This window comes from Cardiocondyla obscurior, linkage group LG26 (genome assembly GCF_019399895.1).
Source record: "Cardiocondyla obscurior isolate alpha-2009 linkage group LG26, Cobs3.1, whole genome shotgun sequence".
NCBI lineage: Eukaryota > Metazoa > Arthropoda > Insecta > Hymenoptera > Formicidae > Cardiocondyla > Cardiocondyla obscurior.
The window spans coordinates 796,327-815,784 of NC_091889.1; the positions used below are offsets into that span (position 1 = coordinate 796,327).

At 39.4% G+C, this 19,458-nt stretch overlaps 4 protein-coding genes across 14 annotated transcripts in view; 2 read left to right on the forward strand and 2 right to left on the reverse strand.

Annotated features, from left to right (window-relative positions):
• Positions 1-107: 107 nt before the first annotated feature.
• Positions 108-2,593, reverse strand: LOC139111943 (spaetzle-processing enzyme-like). 2 transcript variants are annotated; one of them, XM_070672606.1, is made up of 6 exons: positions 2,361-2,593; positions 2,173-2,245; positions 1,681-1,918; positions 1,402-1,592; positions 1,188-1,286; positions 108-1,062 (listed from the first exon to the last, which is right to left on the reverse strand). In XM_070672606.1, exons 1-6 carry the CDS (start codon positions 2,361-2,363, stop codon positions 740-742), a joined length of 927 nt encoding a protein of 308 aa, XP_070528707.1. In that variant the 5' UTR covers positions 2,364-2,593; the 3' UTR covers positions 108-739. The 2 variants fall into 2 exon arrangements, with proteins under 2 accessions (XP_070528707.1, XP_070528708.1); XM_070672607.1 differs by having other exon boundaries at positions 2,173-2,579.
• Positions 2,594-2,913: 320 nt separating this feature from the next.
• On the reverse strand, positions 2,914-5,058 carry Sgf11 (SAGA associated factor 11kDa). 2 transcript variants are annotated; one of them, XM_070672604.1, is made up of 3 exons: positions 4,905-5,058; positions 4,258-4,507; positions 2,914-4,136 (listed from the first exon to the last, which is right to left on the reverse strand). In XM_070672604.1, the coding sequence occupies exons 2-3, from the start codon at positions 4,472-4,474 to the stop codon at positions 3,193-3,195; spliced, it is 1,161 nt and encodes a 386-aa protein (XP_070528705.1). In that variant the 5' UTR covers positions 4,475-4,507; positions 4,905-5,058; the 3' UTR covers positions 2,914-3,192. The 2 variants fall into 2 exon arrangements, with proteins under 2 accessions (XP_070528705.1, XP_070528706.1); XM_070672605.1 differs by having other exon boundaries at positions 4,258-4,475; positions 4,905-4,990.
• LOC139111934 (zinc finger protein 436) lies at positions 4,904-11,843 on the forward strand. 5 transcript variants are annotated; one of them, XM_070672586.1, is made up of 17 exons: positions 4,904-4,949; positions 5,484-5,641; positions 5,843-5,981; positions 6,133-6,261; positions 6,348-6,478; positions 6,601-6,755; positions 6,863-7,060; positions 7,498-7,566; positions 7,648-7,713; positions 8,011-8,081; positions 8,207-8,357; positions 8,463-8,742; positions 8,844-8,946; positions 9,035-9,298; positions 9,592-9,913; positions 10,012-10,355; positions 10,434-11,843. In XM_070672586.1, the coding sequence occupies exons 7-17, from the start codon at positions 7,036-7,038 to the stop codon at positions 10,680-10,682; spliced, it is 1,944 nt and encodes a 647-aa protein (XP_070528687.1). In that variant the 5' UTR covers positions 4,904-4,949; positions 5,484-5,641; positions 5,843-5,981; positions 6,133-6,261; positions 6,348-6,478; positions 6,601-6,755; positions 6,863-7,035; the 3' UTR covers positions 10,683-11,843. The 5 variants fall into 5 exon arrangements, with proteins under 5 accessions (XP_070528687.1, XP_070528688.1, XP_070528686.1 ...); XM_070672587.1 differs by lacking the exon at positions 4,904-4,949 and adding an exon at positions 5,296-5,414 and having other exon boundaries at positions 5,843-6,018; XM_070672585.1 differs by lacking the exon at positions 4,904-4,949 and adding an exon at positions 5,296-5,414.
• An 887-nt stretch (positions 11,844-12,730) lies between these two features.
• Snap25 (Synaptosomal-associated protein 25kDa) overlaps positions 12,731-19,458 on the forward strand; it is a 36,273-nt gene continuing 29,545 nt past the window's right edge. Inside the window, exons 1-2 of one of the 5 annotated variants that reach the window (XM_070672614.1) lie at positions 12,731-13,059; positions 18,941-19,211. In XM_070672614.1, coding sequence (XP_070528715.1) covers positions 19,110-19,211 — 102 coding nt within the window. In that variant the 5' untranslated portion in view covers positions 12,731-13,059; positions 18,941-19,109. The remainder of the gene's footprint in view (positions 13,060-18,940; positions 19,212-19,458) is intronic. The other 4 variants (XM_070672613.1, XM_070672612.1, XM_070672611.1 and 1 more) reach the window with 4 other exon arrangements.

Here is a 19,458-nt window from a genome sequence, read left to right on the forward strand (position 1 = left end):
TATACTTATATATTACAGCCAATTTTTATAAAAATTGCATTATATATCGGCTGTAATAATTGTGTACAAGCATCAGAATATATAGTTATTAATTATGTTCATAATAGTTCGTTATATACATATGAGATTTATTACAATTTTAATTAATATTGAATCTATAGTGACATGCGATAAGATAATATATTTTTAGATAAAGCCTGGGGAATGAATACTTGAAATGTTCTTCTTTTCAAGCTCCTTCCCTTCTCCCATTTTCTATTGTGGGGTTTTCCTCCTTTCTTCCGCAATCGTAGAAAAGTTATCTCGGAGGAGATTACATGGAGATTTAAAAAATCTTTGACGTCATTAATTTCTTTAATGAAGAAATAGATCATGAACATATTGGTCTCGTCGTAAAACAAAATATTTAAATTGTGAAATCAATATAAGCAAATATACTTAACCGATCATTAATAGTTGGATCGATGTTCTTATAAACGTGAACGAAGCTTGTCGAATAAAAATCTTTTCTGCTCTATTCAAGTTTTCATTTAAAAATCTTTATTGTCACAGCTAAGTACTTTATTTTAATTAAAATTATCTTGAATAAAATTATCTAACATTAAATTTTACATTAATATTAATTATAAAATTAGAATTATAATTAAGAATTGTGTCTTGAAGTAAAATTTTACGAAAAGTATTCGTCGTTAATTTTGTAAAGTAAAAGTAAATTCTTTTTTAGTTACAATTAGCTATTTCACGAGGCAATATTATTTAAAATCCATGTAATGTATCTCGCAATTTTGCTATAAATGGCGGGAGTCCTGGATGCACCGCAAGCTTTTGTACCGAAGGAAACGACGCCTAGCAAGTAGTATTTAGGGGGCCCGTCCAAGCTCTCCGCTTTCATTAAGGGTCCACCGCTATCACCGCCGCAGGAATCTTGGCCAGGAACGCCACCCACGCACATTTGCTCGTCCTCTGATATATCAGCATAGCTTCTAAAAGCTATTACGCATCTGTCCATTTCAACGACTGGCAGCTTAACTGTTTGCAGGATTATACTAGGCTTTGGTTTATCTACGGTTACAAAAAAAAAAGAACAAAATTAATTTGTAAATTTAGTTACACCCAAGAACTAATGTTAGATATTTATAAATGCAAAAAAAGGAACGTGATTTGATATATTAATTTAAGTGTCTTACTGATATCATAAATTCCCCAACCAGCAACTTCTGCCTTCTCACCGATGAAACTTTTTTTCAGAAGTGCGCCGCTCATCATGCAAATTGGCCTCACGTGCTCTATAAATCGTAGAAAAAAAGAAAGAAAAAAGAAAAACAATAGGTTTATCTTTAAATTATCGAAAATAAATCAACTGGAGTTGATTAGCGAAGATTTATCTGCTGATAAACTCACCGTTGTAAACTGCCGGCTTATTTAATCGCACTATGGCTATATCATTCCTGTACATCGGTTTATTATAATTCTCGTGGACGATTATCGACTCTGGTAGAAAATCCTGTACCGGCTCTGCGCAATATTCCTGTCCGCAATCAGGATCAGTCAGAGTGTTGTGCTCTCCCAAACGGATTCCACCCACCTTGAAACTTAAATATATGTATGTAAAATAATGTAAAATAAAATTGTGGAAGAATTGTCTATCGAGCACATATTTTAATAATATTTGAAACGTACTTGTCGGATAGATCTGCAACGCAATGAGCAGCTGTGACTACATATTGATTATTAATCAGGGTACCGCCGCATCTGTAGCTTAATGTATCACCCGCGCCAGGAATGATGTAGCCTAGTCTTGCGATCCAAGGATATGCTCCGAGGCTCGCATTTTTGCCGCCAATGATGCGATCGCTGTTGGAATTGCCGCAGCTATTGTGCTCCAGCAGCAGCCAGTTACGATGCTTCGTGACATCGGCTATAATTAATTAAATTTACCAATACAGTGCATTCGACAGAAATCTTATAAATACTCTCTTAATGAAATCTTATTTTTTAGACATTTTTTGATGAAAATTATTATATATTTATTTGAAATAATTACACCTTGCTTATTTGAAACATTTTGAAAAAAATTATTCAATTAAAAAAAATTGCAATTATTTAATTAATTTTATTTATTATATTTTTTTAATTCTATTTGGTTTAAAATATTTTAAATGATGGACTTACTTGAGAATGTTGTAAGAACGTTGCATAAAAGTACAAGCATAAAAGACCGTGCTTCTGGCATTTTGTCTGAAAACTGAAAAAAATATAAGCAAGCAATCAAGTGAGAAATAGTTTCGCAATCATGTACATGATTCTAAAACTAGATCTTTTTTTTTATTAATTTATCTTATATTTATATTGCAGCTTACCATGAATTATAGCAGTACCACGTTTAAGCCAAGCACTAGAATCATTCCTTGTCAAGGGTTGCATTCGGACTACGTTCGTTTAATGTATTAATCTTCTATGTATCCGTCACCTTATCACTGTATCGAATCGCATTACGACTTAGCTGATAGATCTTTATAATCCAGTCGTCGTAACTGTGGCATATGACATTAACTACCCATTGTGCACTTGAAATATATACGCCAAATTAGAAACCTATATTTCAAACGTTTGTTGGTTTATCAGTCTTTCTTTTTTTTCTTTTTTTTTACAAAATATATAATAATTGTAAATAATTTCTTATGTTGCAACTTATTCTTTACTTTACAACGAAATGTTACTAAGAGGTTTTAAATCAACCAAAGTATAAAAGTTAAATGAAAGATCTGTACAGAAGTAATTTTTTTATTTATTGATATCTCTTTTGTAAATTTTATCACATTACGAGTAGATGACAAACTTGCAAAGCAGGTTACACTTTGCACCTTCGCGTAATAATAATTGCTTCGATCTCTTCAATTTTTTTGAATTTAAAAATATTCCCCTCTAAAGTATTGTAATAAATGTTTCGTTCGTACTTTTGTTCCACAGTTCGTTATTTATTTTCTTAAAAATTAATAATTACAAAAGGACGCTTCGTATAATATTTAAAATTAAGTATTATGCAAACTTTGCAAACGGAGAAACGTTCTCCCGTCAATCTATGTACAGCTTGTAGGAACGTTATCATACAATGTTTCTCTGTCGTCGAGGAGTAAATCTAGATCGTAGAATACTCCCAAAATGAGAAACAGTTAATCGATTCTCCCTCCCTCAGTCTCCTTGCGAGATTGGCGAGCCCCGATCGCGTTTCGACGAAGCTTTTCCCTTACCCTTCGACTTGGTCTCCCGTTTACGGCTAATCGACGAGGTCGACGTGGTCGAGGCAGAGTCGGCTGGACTTGAGTGACTCGAACCTTCACGGTCCCACCTAGTTAAGGTGTCCCGTAAATTCTGACTGTCGTTCTCCTCGTAAGTGTCCACGTCGACGTGCATATTGTCTTGACCGTTTGATTCCAGGTTGGCGCGTATCTCCCTGCGCTGTTCGTCCGTGTGCTGAGGGCAGCGTACCGACCTCGTGCACAGCTTCTTCGTGTGCTCGGACACGACCCCGCAGATCTGCGTGAGCAGCGCTCGTTTGTCTACGAGCGACATATTTTCATAGTTCGACGGCGAGCTTTCGTTGCTGCTGTGAACATTGTGTTCACCGCCGCCGCCGCTGTTATCGCCAACTCCGCCACTGGCATTGCCACTGTTAACAGAGTTACAGCCTCCGCCACTGCCACTGCTGCATCCACTGCTACCGCTGCTGCTACTGCTACCTCCACTCCCAACGCCACCGACGATATTAGTCTCGCCGTTCCTCTGAGACCCGCTACCGCCGGCGTTACCCTGCTGCTTCTGCTGTTTACCCTGGCGTTTGTTCACCCCGTTGCGATCCTTACGCGGACGCTTGCGCTTATTACTGCTATCATTAGTCAGACTCCAGTCAACGTCGTCGTCGTCGTCGCTTAACACACCGCCGTAATTGTTCATGTCCTTAGAATTGTTCGCGATGCGTAGCGACGCAATGCGCGAGCTGTTTCTGCCCATGCCCATACATTTTGCCAAATGAGTGGCAAATCTACAAGCTGCGACGCCACGCTCACAATTAGGACAGTTGCATTCCTGGGATTTCTTCATTGGATGCTGACCAAATACATCTAGGCCGGGCGAATCTAAGGTAAAAAATAAAAAAAATTTGTAAAAAGTCTCTTAATAATTAGTCTAATTTTTTTTTTATTATTGCATTGAAATGAAATTATTAAAGCTCTGGAAATTTGCTATATTTTTACATACCGACAATAGCATAGGATTTGTCATCAGAAATGCCTTCCTCAACGTCAGAGCTACCCGTTTTAGTGGTGCGATGCACATCAAAAACAAACCCCATCAGAACTTCATCTAATAAGTCTTCATAAATCTCTTTTGTAGCCGCTTCGACATTTTCCGGTTTATTCATAAAGTCCATAAAACGTATGTTCAGCTCCTGGATTCTTTCCTCAGTCACGGACATCCTGGTTTCAAAATTGAATCGTACCTATTTAGACTTGAGATGAAAAAAAAAAAAATATATAAGCAATTAATAATCAACCAACATATTAATTCAACATCAAAACAGTTTCCAACTACTTGTCAAAGTAAATCCAAGTATTTAAAATCCACGATTTATTTACTCATATTTCAAATAATTGTCATTTAAAATTTAAACTTTTTAAATGTATATATATATATATACATATATACACACAAAATTCAAACATAAATTTAATTAAAAAATTAATAATTTTTTTTTTTTAATAAACAGCGGACAATAATTATAAAAATTAATTAATTCTTCCCGTAGAAGATCCCGGAAATTCGTTAGAACGTCATTTAACAAAATATAGCGAAAATACTTGATAGTACGCGCTGGACACCCGGTATAGCGCGGACGAGGCTCTAACCTAGAAAAGGGAGAGACGGCGAGTCGGCAAGGTGGAGCGATCCGGGTGAGTATTGAGGTAGAGCGAGACGGCAAGGCGAGCAGGGATATTCCTCGTTCTTTCGGCTATCCGTGATGGGAAAAAGCGCGGAATTCCAGCCACGGCGAATATCCGACGCCGCTCCGTTCGCTCGCGATCATGGACGACACTTGCGCGATGACATGCGCGTTCAGCCGTCACGTGTTCCTCGGCACCTCGGCTCGGCCGATCGACGGCAGAGCACCCGTGGGTCCTCGTAGGACGCGAAACCCCGACGGCATTCACGAGGATACGGTTACTTCGCGCGGCGATCTCCGCCCGCGGCCACGCATGTCGGGACGCAGCCTTTATCGGGAAAATGGAGCAGCACGCTCGGCTGGTTTTAGCGGCGACTGACGCGGACTGACGCGCGCCGTTTCGGATCCTCGCTGCGCTGGCATGTTCCACGATCCTTTCCTTTATTTCCAACCCAACTCGACCGGAGATAACGCGGTAGGATTACGAATATTTATTGCATCCTCTTACGATAATATATTTGACAATTTTCCCCTTGCGTTACAGAATTGCATTAATTGCACCTTTCGGCATAACTGCGACGCGACCAGCTGTGGACAAGAGGAAAAAGGAACGTGAGAGCCGTGGCTTCTTTTCTTTCGAAACAAGGGGAGCTGCATGTCGTTTTACGCATAACGCGTTCTTGTTATCTGCTGAATATTGAGGTAGAAAATAATGCAGCGCATTATGCATGAACGTACTTTGTAACATCGTGGACTAAGGTTTTGCCACGAGCGGAAGAGAGATAAACCAGAATTAATTTTGTACGTCGTTAAAAAGAAAATTAGAGTGAATACGTGGCTCCTCTGTATACTCTGTCCCTTTCTCTTTCGATGCATATTCATTTCCTGTTCCTGTTTGTACAGAGTGAGAGGGCACAAAAAAAGATAGAGAACAGAGGCCAGAGAAAGGCAGGCAGGCAGCATACTTGGCTTCACGTTTGCGACATGTGGACTCGATTCTTCCTACTATCCGTCCAGAGTCTTAAGATCTATTGAAACTTGTGTAGGTTCATAGATTAGCAGATATGTTGTTCATAACGGTAAAAGTTAATCACGGATTAGAATTTAATTAATAAAAAAAAATCCAATATCTGGATTAATAAAATTTGCTTTTACTTGTCAGATATTAATCTAATCTCAATGTTAATTTTTAGTTTGATACAGGCTTAAGGACAGGCCTGCAGTAGCAGCTTGCACCAGTTTTTCCACAGAATGCGATTGGTTGAAGCCACTGGTGAGATTCATTAATATTCAGCTGCTCAATGAAGCAGTTGTGCCATCAGGTATATTATTTATTGGAATCTTTTAATTTGAAAGATGTATGATAATTAGAAGAGTAGATTAAACATTCATCTCTTGCATTTGACAGAATACTGCGAAGCGGTAAATTCACCAAATTTCGCACATAATCCAGCCAGATTTTACCTGCTGTTTATATCTCACATTCAGTCTGATTTGAGCACCACTGCAGACGAAGTCACATCCCAGTACAACCCAATGGTAAGCAAGCAGGCCAAAGGCAACGAATTACTTGTTGCATGCTGCTAATCTTTTATTCTAATCGGCCAAGTTCTTGTTTATCATTCGATTATCATCGATCAAGATTTATTTTACCTCTTCAGCGACGTCGTTGAGGTTGTTTGAAAAAGAGAACGAGGAGGTGAAAGAGTGAGCACGAAGTTACGGACGCGTGGAGGACAGCAATGACGCGCCCCTTGACGTAGGCCATTTTGCACGGCGTCGGGATTGATGAAAGGGCCTGTTCCTTCAGGGGCAAGTATGTTTGCTCGCTTTCCTTTTTTCATGTACATATCCACCTAGTTCTCCTAACTGAGGGAAACCTTTTCTTGCATTCTTTTGGCATATATGCATTTTGCCTACTAGGTGCGAGCAATTGACCTAGGATATTACGTATGGGTCGCAGATGTTCGTGATACGGAACGGATACAGTTAACAAGAGAAATCTTGAGTCTACGAAAGAGACTTCTTTCACTCTCTCTCTTCTTGCTTAATCGAATAAGGAGTTATCCTGAAAATTGGAATTACTACATGACACAATGGCAGAAACAATAGAGAAGATAGGTGAGTAAAATTGACTAGTTTTTTTTTTTTTACAAGACTGTAGAATATTTTGTTATATGCTTTTGAAATTATTTATTAATTAATATTGTACATATACGATATAGATTATAAAATTTATTTTCTCAAAATCAGCTGTTGAGTGAAGAAGCAATACGAAACTGTAGCTTTTTACATTTAATTCGTCCAAAAATTGCATCTATATGTTTTTCACTTCAGTGTTTTAATTACTAGATAATTAAATGTTAACAAAAAATTACGTTAATTTGCGTAGTCCGATAATTATGATTAAAATAACAGAGATAAAGTTATACAAGATATTGCATAACTAATTTTGATTTATGTATTTTTAAATATAATTTATTAATACCGTAATTTTATAGATAATTTATGTTTAGAAAAATTTCTTTTTAAATTTATATCGATAAATCTTTTTGCAGAGATTATAAAAATTGAGGAATATACTGGCGATGTACTAATTGAGGATGAGGCCACTGAGATCTTATTTGGTAATTTATTGTTTATAAATAAAAAGTTTAATATCGTAATGATTATAATTATTTAAAGTCTTACAAATATATTTCTTTTAGATGGGGACATATCGCAGGACGAGCCTATAGTAGTGGCCAGTAGACCTGTTACTGACAACGAAAAAGGTATTTGCATTTTCTATGTTATATATTGGATGATTTTCTAACTTAAATTTTAATAAACTTATTATTTTCTTCATTATTAAAGATGGTTTTAATTAAAATGCACGAAACAAAAAGGCTAGTCTTATTTATTTTTCACAATTGCATTAAATTGTTAAGATTAAATTTTGACACGTCTGTATAATTATATTTCTAAGTGTATTCGTCTAACATTTATAAAATTTATACGGTATAATTTTGATGCATTTTCTTATTATTTTTATTTTATTTAACGTATTATTTATTTTATTTTGTTAACAGATGATTTAGTTATTTCGATTATAACTGACTATCAATGTGTTACGTGTCATCGAGTTTTCCAATCAAAGGATGTAAGTTATTATTTATTAATTTTTTTATCTTTTTAAATTTTTATTTTACATTTATATGACTGTTAAAGTTTTTTTTATTTTTATTAATTTATTAATGATATTTATGTTATATTATTTTAAAACAGATGTTGCAGAAACATGTAGATATGTGCAGGGAGGAGGATGATTCGACTAATATCATGGGACTTGATGATATGACCAATTACGATTCAGAAGAAGAGGATGATGAAGAAGACGACGACGAGGACGAAGACGATCCTACAGATAATGCTGAAGGTATGTTATATATTAAATGGGATTGCTCATTTATGAGCAATTATAAGTTTTATGTTATCAAAAAATTTTACAATTTATTTATATTTCTAAATTTCAATTCCAAAGGCCAAAAAAATAACAATGAAAAACCTGTCATTACTCCTGTACCTGAAACTCAGTGTCATTGTTGTGCCGAAGACTTAAAAACGGCACATAGTGGTGGAGAATACAAATGTTCTCAATGCAATCTCAGTTTTAAGAAAAAGGCATCTTTAGAAAGACACGATATAGTCATACATTGGAAATGTGATTCGTGCATATGCAATGAATGCGGCTCTTCTTTTCGTGATAAAAGAACTTTGAATAAACATCGCTACACAACACATGGAGATCGTAAAATATTTAAGTATGCATAATTTATTATTTTTATTCAAATAAAAGTATTAATTAAAAATCTTAATTTTGTAATAATTTCTAATATATTATTTTGTGATCTTTATATGGCAGATGTGAACCTTGTGACACTTATTTCTCTCGAAGCTATCACTTGAATCGGCATATAATGCAATCTGGTTGTCACGGTAACATACTTAATACATTTAGATGCCAAGTAAGTATATTTACATATATACAAAAGTAATTCAATGATATGTTAGAACTTTTAGAATTTTATAACGACTGACTGAACTACGTTGCAGGTTTGCAAAAAGGATTTTACGCGTAAGGATAATCTACGGGAACATTTGCGTACTCATGCGGGGACACCTCAGAGACAAAAAAAGAAATGTAAATATTGCCCGAAGGAATTCTTTACGAACCAACAGTTATTAGTGCATGAACGCATGCACACGGGAGAACGACCGGTCCAGTGCGATTTATGCCCAAAGACATTCCTGTCGCAACTTGCACTAAAAAAGCATCGCCGTGTACACACTGGAGAAAAACCGTTCGAGTGTAAATATGTAAGTATTCTTTATCGATGTACTTCTGAATATTTATGCATTATTTTAATACTATATGTTCTTTTCTCAATAATTAAACATTGTAATAGTAACTAACTTTTGCACCGTTCTATATTACAAGCTATCATTACAGATGGAAATAATATTGCTGTAAGTTTTTATGATACATGAATTACGTAAAATTAAAGATGTTTTTGAATCCTTAAATTATATATTCTTACTTGAAAAAGTCGCTCAATTTTCTTTAAATGTCTTTCTTGCGCAAATACTAATATAAAAATATATATTTTCAGTGTAAAAGAAAATTTGCTGCTCGCGAAACGTTGAATCGCCATCAACGAACGCATACTGGTGAGAAGCCGCACGTATGTCAGTATTGCAGTAAATCATTCATACAGGCAGCTCAGTTAAGGGCTCATGTATTTCATCACACCGGAGAAAATGGCTTCAACTGCGATGTATGCGGTAAAGCGTTTAATCGAAAGGCACGCTTAAACATTCATAAGAAATTTGTACACGAGGGAGCAACCCCGTTCATGTGTGAAATCTGTGACAAGGGTTTCACACGAAGAGAGGACTTGATGAAACACAAAATGTTGCACACTGGTGTTAAACGTGAGTATATTTATATTAACAAAGAAAATTATACAGTTAAGTGTATAATATTAAAAAAATATGTTGTATTTTTTTACTTTTATTAATTTGCGTTTCAGCGTTCAAATGCGATAAGTGTTCGAAGGCCTTTTCGGCAAAGTCATCGTTGCAGGCTCATCTCAATACCCACAGACGTGAACCACCTCAATCATGTGCTGAATGCAATCGCGTATTTATTCGACAAGATTGCCTGATGCGACACATTCGTGCGAAGCATCGGGAATTGTTGGAGGAAGTAATGAATGAAGTCGAAAAGAAGCATTTGAAAAAGCAGTTGTTTAACATTGCGTCAGCCGCTGCCGCCAAAACAAAAACTGGCGAATCTAGAACGCTATCCATCGACGAATTGTTGAAGGCTATTATAGATCTCTTGAGAATACTTATTGACGAGGAAACATTACAGGTATAGTTTAATCTAATTTTTTATCGCTTTTTATATTAAAAGAAATTAGTTATTGAATGTTAATTTTAATATTGGTAGTTATTTGGTTGGCCGGATGCTCCGATACAAGACATCCTCGAAGCCGTAATCAGAAGATGCGGACACGAGCCGGTGACATCCGAGGCTAACGTGCTGTTCACCGAAAGGTTGCGACAAAATGTTAAACTGCTCTTCACTGTCGTTATGGACACAGTGGATGATGATGTAATGAAGTCTCTCTTGACGACGAAAACAGTAGATGATGTTATTCTTCACGTTTTGGAATTATCTAATTCTAAGTCAGATTAAGAACAAAACAGAGGTTACATAAAAGGTAATCATACTTTTTTCTTGATTTTGAGTATATATATAAATTACATATAAAGCAAAAAAAATACTTTTATTTAATTTTTTAAAGCACAGTAGTATCGGTATGATAAATTTTTTTACAAGTGAGAAAAAATATTTATTTTACTCACTGTGATCTATTTTGAATTGTCACGTAATTTTTGAGATTACTGAATTTTATTTTTTAACTAAGATTGCAAAATTTTGATACTCGGATCTAATATAGTGTTATTTTTTTATTATCATAATTTGTAGAAAACCTTTAGTATTATTAAATGTTTTTCTATTGTATGATATATTAAAAAATTATATATAAGGATTTTATGAGCCTCTAAGTTTTAAGGTTTTATAGATTGTTAGTTAAAAGATTTATTTATCAGTTCACATACTCATATATGTTAATTATGAAATTTATTAGATACCTATACATGTTGCCTGATTTTTGACTTAGAATTACAATAATTCTAATCAAGAAATATATAAATAAAACTTACGATTTCTGGTGAAAATAAGACGTGCAAGTGTTAATGAAATGTAAAATAAAGAAGTAAATCTAACTTAAAAGAAATGTGATGGAAGTGTAAACGAAGCTTCTAAGAAACGAAAATTCAAATATCGGTACACACAAAAAATGTTTGTTAATGTTTTTAATTACGAGTGAATTCTTATTCACATTTTTTATGTTCGATATTGCAGAGTCAATGAAAAATTAACAAAGTCTCTGAGAAGCGTGAATTTTCTTCGTTTACACTTCTTTGTACGAACGCTTTAGAAATCTTTTCATCAGGGATTGCGCACATACATATTGTAGCTCGGAATATCGGAATATCTGGATATCCGCGTCACTTGGTACATACGACGCTGGACCAGTTTCGCGGATACCCGCATTAAAATAGATTATCCGCATTAACGCGAGTATCATGATGTGGTACAGACACCTAGATCTTAAATAATTAACTTGTTAACGAGATCAATGTTATTCGAATCCTTTTCTGAGCTTTAACGAGTATACATTTATATATACTATACACCTAGGATATTGTATTTTACGCACTATTATGTGGACCACGAGTGAATACAGCACCGGAGTTTATTAAAAAGAAAAAAAAAAAAGAATAGAAACAGATGAAGAAAATTTGAGTCCATTCGTTGTGCGCGTTTTATTTCATTCGCGTGTCGTTCCGTCTATAATTACTATTCGAATTATTACAATGTTAGCGCGTTACTCGTGGGGGGCTTCGTGGCAAACTTCCGGTTGTTAGTGCTGCAGGCTGCGCAACGTCGAATAGAGCCGCTCTCGGCCACTCGCTCGCCGAGGGCCATCGGGCAAGGAACTGGAAGTACTCGCGGACTTGAAAGAACTCTCATCGGGTCTCATTCTCAGCAGTGAGTAGAACGACTGTTTTTATTACCGTGGTCCGCGCTTCTTTCGTAACATTTTGCGCCGAAGCATCGAGTGACGATCGACGATGTGGCGCACGTTGCATGCCGAAGCTGGGTTGTATCGATTTTCCACTTTGGCACGACGCAGTCGTGCCGCCGCGCAATCGCCGGATTGCGGCTGAATTTGTCGCGTGAATTTTAGCGGAAACGCGTGACGAATGAGCACGGCGGCTAAATTATTCGTAATACCTTTTAATGTTCACTTACTTTAATTGCCTTACTTAGGGTTAAAAGGTTCTTAACCGTTTACTATTATTAGTATGAAGTGTAACACTTTTTAATGTTTCTCAACCAAATGAAACTACCCTCTGGCTACTCTATTTTATTTTTCTGCTTGTATTCTAGGATCCAATGTATGTTTGAGTCTTAAAGCTTTCCTTTCTTTAATTTATACAGACTTGCTAAACATTAAAGAAATATTATATGTCAGGAATATTTGACATAAACGTGCAAAAGTTTCTGAAAATTCTAACTGTTTGTTGCAGAAAATTTTAAAGCTAATGATCAAGCCAACGGTCATGAAACAATTTTAGTTTCGAGAATAAATTAAGACGCGTTTTTCGAGAGTGAGCGAATTCAAGCGAGACGTCGCCTAATTCAACCGTCGCTCTCGTTCGAAGCTTAATGGTTCTGCGCGTGCGCGCGTCGGCCCGCGCCCATTGGATCATCGCGGGTTACGTTCTTCGCCGAGACTCTCACGCCGCGCTCGGCCGCCTTCACTGAGCTCATTCGTCGTGCGAACGTGATACGGTGAGTTTTTGTGGTATATATGCGCTTACGACGCGAGTGAGACGTGACAGCGAGATCAAATTTCTGCGTCGCTGCTACGGCACGCGTTCATCCGGTTCTCGTGAAGCACCAGGGAGAGCCGGGCCGCCTCGATCAACGGCACCAGGTAAGAAAGACACGCCGCCGAAAGGCACGGCAACTCCTCCGTCGCCAGGTTTATCGATCCGCCTCAAGGTTAGCGAGCGTGACCAGAAACGCGCCGGCGATTAACGGCGCTTCGCCGTGAGAACATTCCCCGCGTATAAGCTAATTCGTTTATATATAGAGCGTGATGTGCCGTCTCCCTGAAAAGCCTGCGATGTGTCATTTCTTCTTGCTCTCCCTCCCCTCCCCCTCTCTTTTTTTTTCCGCCATTCCTTCTTTTCGCGCTCTTGGCGCCGATTTCGGCGCGGCGGACTCGAGAGAATCGATCCACGATAAAACGCAATAAAGATTAATCGGGCTAGCATGCAATAATGAGCGATGCAACGCGGAAGAGTTGATTACGCAGGTGATCCCGCCGAAAGCCGCCGTCTCGCAATCCGCGCGGGACCAGGCCTCTTTGCCTTTCGGTACGTTGAAAAGTCCGCGGGCGGATTTGAATGCGGATACGCGTATTATTTCTCGGGCGGTACTTTAACGAGTTCGGAATTAGTTTCTCCGCGAAGGAATCAGCGAGGAAGCCGGGCATCTTGACGCCGCGAGAGATTCAATTGCACAGAATCCCGCCTTTCTTCGAGAAAAAAAAAAAAAATACGGGAAAAATAAGAAAAAAAAAAAGAACGATGCTGTTCAATTTATTCGCGTTCCACGCGACATTTGAAGTCTTCCATTCCGCGGGAATCAATTAATTCACAGCTGGCAGTCAGTTAATCCGACGAATTTCCGTTCGCGCGGGGATAAAATCAATTTGAAATTCATCGAAGAATCCGTCACTGCAAAAACGGATCGGAGACATTGGGATATCCTGTGCGCGTGGCAGCCCGCAATTTTCCGATTGAAACTTCCGATATCGACGCATCGGAATTGAATTCGATCTCTCGTCCAATCGAGTAATTATTATCAATACTTTGTGCTCGTGAATGGCACTTGCGACAATTCGCTCGAATAATCGCGCCGTGCTCTGTCCCTCGACATTTAAAAGCTCGAACGTGCCCCTTATACATTCCACTTTCTTCGTGCGTAACGTTTCGTTCTCGTTTTAAAACTTGCGCCTAGAATATTTTCCGGAATGTCGATTATTTTTCAGCGTTTTATTCTTTTTTTTTTTTATTTTTTATTTTCGGAGCGGAGCGTCGTGGATTTTACTTTACCGGCCAGTTATATAAATTTCAAAATAAGAAAACTCATTCTGCGGATTCATTGGACTTTAACTAATTATATCCGAGTGTAATTAAATTTCGTTTTAAGCTGGAAATAATTTTCGTCCATACCGCACACTTTAAACATACATTTCGGACTCTGTTAAACGCTTCTTTCGTCACAGCGCGTATAAAATTGCAAATATAATTCCCTGCGTGTTATTCTACGTTTCGACACTAAGTGCTGATCGCGTATTTGCAATCTGACAAGGAAATAAAGTAATAAATAAGTAGCGAAAGTCGAGGAATGATTTTCGAAAGGGACTCAAACGCGTAGACTGTTTAGAGGCATTGATTTCTTCCGACTTTATTTTCTCTCGGAATTTATTACGAGCGTGGTATTTGCAAGTCCCATTTGTGGGGTCTTGTTTTATGTAAAATATATTGTTGCGCCCAGGCACGCGTTTACACAAACGCTGCAGCACGCTCCCTCGCGTTCAAGGGCACTCCCGCGCCCGGTGAAAAGAATAAACTTTCGTTTAGGAGCAACAGCGAACTTAATTATTAATCAGGCACAGGAAATAATCTCGTAAAGCCGGTCCTCGAAAGCCCCGTAATAAACGAACGGCTTGTCGCTTTGAGCAACGAAACGGCCGATCCAGACTTTTAATTGCGAGATCGCGTGAGCTCCGCGAACATTAACGGATAACAATATATGTATGTATTTTTTTTTCTTATTGACGTTGAAAAAAATCGAAAGGTGACGTTAGGATAACGTAGTCCCGGGTCGGATTATTAATATTTGAGATTGACAATTGTCGTCGCACGTCCTGGTCGACCGATTTCTTCAACCTCTGCGCGCATTTTCACGGGGATTACTTGGTTAATTACTTGAGAGACGCCAATGCGAGATTGTAAGTCGTGAAATAGCTTCGCCGAATCGTACGTGATTAAAATTAATAATTATTAGCAGAACAATTTATTCATTTATGTTATAATATTTTTCCCGGCTCGGGTTGTCTCTTAAACACATTTAAGACAAATTATATTAAAGAACGTTAAAAATTTAAGTCTAAATTAATTTTCTTATGTAACGATTGGCGAGAAAATTGATTACCTACTTTCTGGTCGTTCAATTGTCGAAACTTTTATTGTAAAAGTAAAAAAAAAAAATCGACGATCAGAGGATACGTCGAAATAATTATGATATAATAACCGCGCTGGGTAATGTGTTTGTACTTCGATTGCGTCAGCAGCACGTGACGAAATGCAGTTGACGATTAGATAGCAAGTTCACCTGTAGTGATAATATTGCGCAATGAGAAAGGCGAGACAGATCGATCTTTGTTGCCGCAACGTCGGCGTGCACCGCGTAAACTTTCTCGCCCGATTTTCTTTCGATTGTAAATTGATTGACAATCGATCGAAGAAATAATGCTGCGGCGGGTCGCGTCAGGCATTAAAAAGTAATTCGGAGTAAGTTCCACGGTGAAAAATTAACGAAAGAGAAGAAAAGCGACTTGATCGCGGGGACCCCTTCGGGGGAAATAGCTTTCTTAACCGCGGGAAATGAACTTCCGGTTCTTCCTCGCTCGTCATCGTGCTGTTTGTATGACGAACGCGCGTCGTGATTAAACGTTATCGTCATGAAAATATTTTTTATTTTTATTAATTTTTTTTTTTTCTTTTTTTTTTTAATAAGAATACACGATTCTTTTGCCGTGCTTTAAGCACCTACGTTACGATGACATTATCCCAACTTTTTACAGCTTCGACGTTAATTTTCCGTAACTTATAACCGACGAAACAGGATTTTCTTTTCTTTTTTTTTTTCTTTTTTTTTATAAATAACTTTTACGATGGTCGTAATTGTCGTGATAACATTAATCTCGAGTTCTCTCACGAAAGTGTCTCGTTTGCTCGTTCGTCAGCGTCGACCGGGAACTCGTTAAAGTCCGTTCTTTGTCTTTCTCATTGGAATGAGAAAAATAAATGCGAACGTCGGTGCGGTCGAATTTTATTCTTCTCGTTTCGCCGATTTTATCTCGCCGTCCGCCGTTTCGCGACGTAGAGGTGGAGGTCCCTTTTTCTCGTTTCGGGCGAGTAATAGGTAGCAACGTGCGCAACAGACTGATGCAAGTGCATCCAAGATCGCCGCATCGCCGTGCCACGACATGCTGCGGCACGATCGACCGCACACGTGTCATTTAGCGTATCCTCCACCGACCCACCCACCCACTTGCGTGTCGCTATCACCCAGTCCGTGGGCGGATATACGTACTGACGTCGTGGTATCGCGATGCTACGATCGCACGTCAATTACGGTCGCGTAACCCTTGGTGAATTACTTTTCTCAACGGTGGCGTGAAGTCGCGTACGGAATAACACTTTTCTTAGTTTACGTAAAAAGAAAGATCCCGGCGCGATCAAAGAGCGATCCCTTAAAACCTAGAATTCCCATTTGCCACCGTGGTTAATTTGTAGAATATTTATTCCCGGCTTTTTTTTTCAACGAAGTAACATTTCACTACCGCGGGTTTTAAATAATTTTCAGAGGAGGAAAGTTGCAAGGTGAAGGCTTCGGTGATCTTTTGGTGCACGCGTTCAAACGCGGAAAAAATGGTCGAAAGATTTAGAAAACTTTTAGGGGATGACTTGTCTTTGAGAGGAATGCTCGCTCGAGTGTAGAATTTTTTTTTTTTCTTTTTTTCTTTTTATCAAGACGATTTCACGCTCGCGATAGTTTGTTTGGTCCGCGGTCAACGACGGTAAAAGCTGATTTCATCCGAATTTCCCGGTCGCGTCGTTCATGATCTTGGCGAGGGCCACCGAGTTCACCGTAATGGCGAGGTACCTTTCACCTGGAACCTTGCCAACTTCCTGGAGGGCAAGGACAAAGCTAGCCAAACATATTACGCCGCCATCGGGTACCATTGTACTTGTATCAACAGCCATTCCTAACAATTAACTGACTGATTAACATTGAATTATTGAATCAAGACCGTTAAATCGTCATACTTTCATCTTCCGTCTCGTCCTTTTAGCGATATATTTATTACGCGAACAAAACGCCTCGTTTCTCGTTCATGAAATCTCGCGATTGCCCCGAGCCGTTTTATAATTATTATCATTATTTGCAAATGCGACCGGATTGTATAATTGCTGTTCTTTGCCACTTTTTAAAGCCGTCTTTTTTTTTTTTTTTAATGGAAATTAGAAAACGAGGATATGAACGCTGTTAATAAACCAGCGTTCATAATTGAATAAGTATCAAACGGCACTATCATAATTAAATCTGGCGTCTCAAATTAGCGATTGGTTTTCGATTGTGAATATTTTGAACGCGTTTCTTCGAGACGCGACCAATTCACGTTCACTTTGGACAATGTGAAACCTGCGGCTTTTAGTGTCGCCGATTTAGATCCTCGAGGAATTCTCCTGCGGTCTGCGAGGACAGTCGCCGCGAACTTGTACTTCTCATCAGAGTAATTATTGGTCAGTTCGGCTGTAAGCGTCCTCATTCTTGTCTAGTACTTGAACTAATCAATCTTTTTATTAATATAATTTTCAAACTTTAAATACGTAAAGAAAGTCTTTTTTAAATTTTTTTTGCAGTTTAATTATGTATAACATCATTATTAAAGTATGTACCAGGATTGGGAAAACTAGAAGAAGGAAAAGAAAATACATCTTTCATACACGTTATAAAATATTTATTACGTTTGATATTTTTTTTTTTTTTAATATTAACCACGTCCTTATTTTTTCTCGAAAAAGATCATGAGATACTTTTCATTTCTTACTCGAATCTTCCACCTGAAAACTCTTTCGTTACAAATACTCTTTTATTCCGCTTTGCTGATATCCGCGGCGGGAAACGCGTCTCTGTTTCGCGACCCGTACCCAGTCCGACCGACCAGCTGATCGTTTGTCCTAGTCGCGCCGGCCACGTCGGTGTTGAGTGCTGGCCGAGAAAGGTAGACGAGAACGAACGACCGAAACGAACGTCGGACCGACGACGACGACGGAGACGTCGCGTCGCGTCTGCGCTCTCGGCGCCGTCGTCGGTGGGTCGGTGGGTCGGTCGGTCGGTCGGGGTTATTGATTTTCTGCGTCAGCGATGTGTGTGTGTGCGCGTTCGCGCACACGCGCTGATCGGCCGCACACACGCGCGCGCACACGCGGAGCTTGGGCGCACACAAGCGCAAACGACGACCGGCACACCGCGGCGCGGCCGTCAATCCGCCCGCGGAATTCCGCAGAGTCTGTCCCCCGGCGTCGTCGTCGTCGAGTGTCACCCTCTTCAGTTACGGTTATCTGCGAGGCGGGTGGCTCGCTCTCCGGTCCCCGGGTCGAAAGAGCGACATCGTCCCCGGGTTCCGTCGCCTTCGCTCGTGTCTCCGCTCGCACGCCGGTTTCCGTTGCGCGGGTGTGCAAATCGAAAGGGGAAGTTCCTCGCAGACGGCGGTTCGACGTTGTCACCCCCCCTCCCACCCTTTGCTCTCCCGAGGGGGAGAGGGTGGTTCTCGGCGGACGTGACTTCGCAAGGGCGACGTTTCTGTTTCGTTGGTCCCCATCCTGGTGAACGTCACGGGCGATACCGCACGCCGCGCATCGACGTAGGGATCGAGATTCCTCTTGGGCTTTTGGACCCTCTTCCTCGCGGAATCGACGAGTACTGATCCTCGCCTCGTTCCCGTGTTACAGGCTGCGGTGAACTCGCCGTTTCGGTCCCGGCGGCCACCAGGAAGCGGCGTCGCCGGCATTTAGAAGCGCCGCGCCGGGTAGACCCGGGGGAAAAGGAAGACCTCGCCGAGGAGGAAGAAGGCCGTCCCGGTATCTTCAGCTTCGTTGGCGATCAGACTACCAGCCGGCGATGCCTGCACCGACGTCAGCGGCGGGTGCGGCCGCCGAGGGTGGCCCGCCCCGCACCGAACTGCAGGAGTTACAGCTCAAGGCCGGTCAGACCACGGATGAAGTGAGTTGAGATGTATAGATATGCGTGTACATGTGTGTACATACGATATACGTGCATATATATACATATATCTATATATATATAACGTTGCAATCAAAACCCGCTAGGGAACTTGTCCCGTTTAGACAAAACCAGTCCCGCGAAGTTGAAAATATGCATGAAATTGTGCAACGATGAACATTGTTTTGCGCTGGAAGCTGAGTGAAAGTGGGGGAGCGAAATTTTGCTCCACGTGGAAGGCTGAAGC

Bases quoted from the DNA above. Each gene is read 5' to 3' on its own strand.
- Sgf11 (XM_070672604.1), bottom strand. From the start codon at position 4,474: ATGTCCGTGACTGAGGAAAGAATCCAGGAGCTGAACATACGTTTTATG. The intron at 4,137-4,257 runs GTATGTAAAAAT...TTTTTACCTTAG, and splicing joins CAAATCCTATGCTATTGTCG to ATTCGCCCGGCCTAGATGTA.
- LOC139111934 (XM_070672586.1), top strand. From the start codon at position 7,036: ATGGCAGAAACAATAGAGAAGATAG. The intron at 7,714-8,010 runs GTATTTGCATTT...TTTTGTTAACAG, and splicing joins TGTTACTGACAACGAAAAAG to ATGATTTAGTTATTTCGATT. The intron at 8,743-8,843 runs GTATGCATAATT...TTTATATGGCAG, and splicing joins GGAGATCGTAAAATATTTAA to ATGTGAACCTTGTGACACTT.
- LOC139111943 (XM_070672606.1), bottom strand. The intron at 1,919-2,172 runs GTAAGTCCATCA...AATTAATTATAG, and splicing joins CGTTCTTACAACATTCTCAA to CCGATGTCACGAAGCATCGT. The intron at 1,287-1,401 runs GTGAGTTTATCA...TACGATTTATAG, and splicing joins TAAGCCGGCAGTTTACAACG to AGCACGTGAGGCCAATTTGC.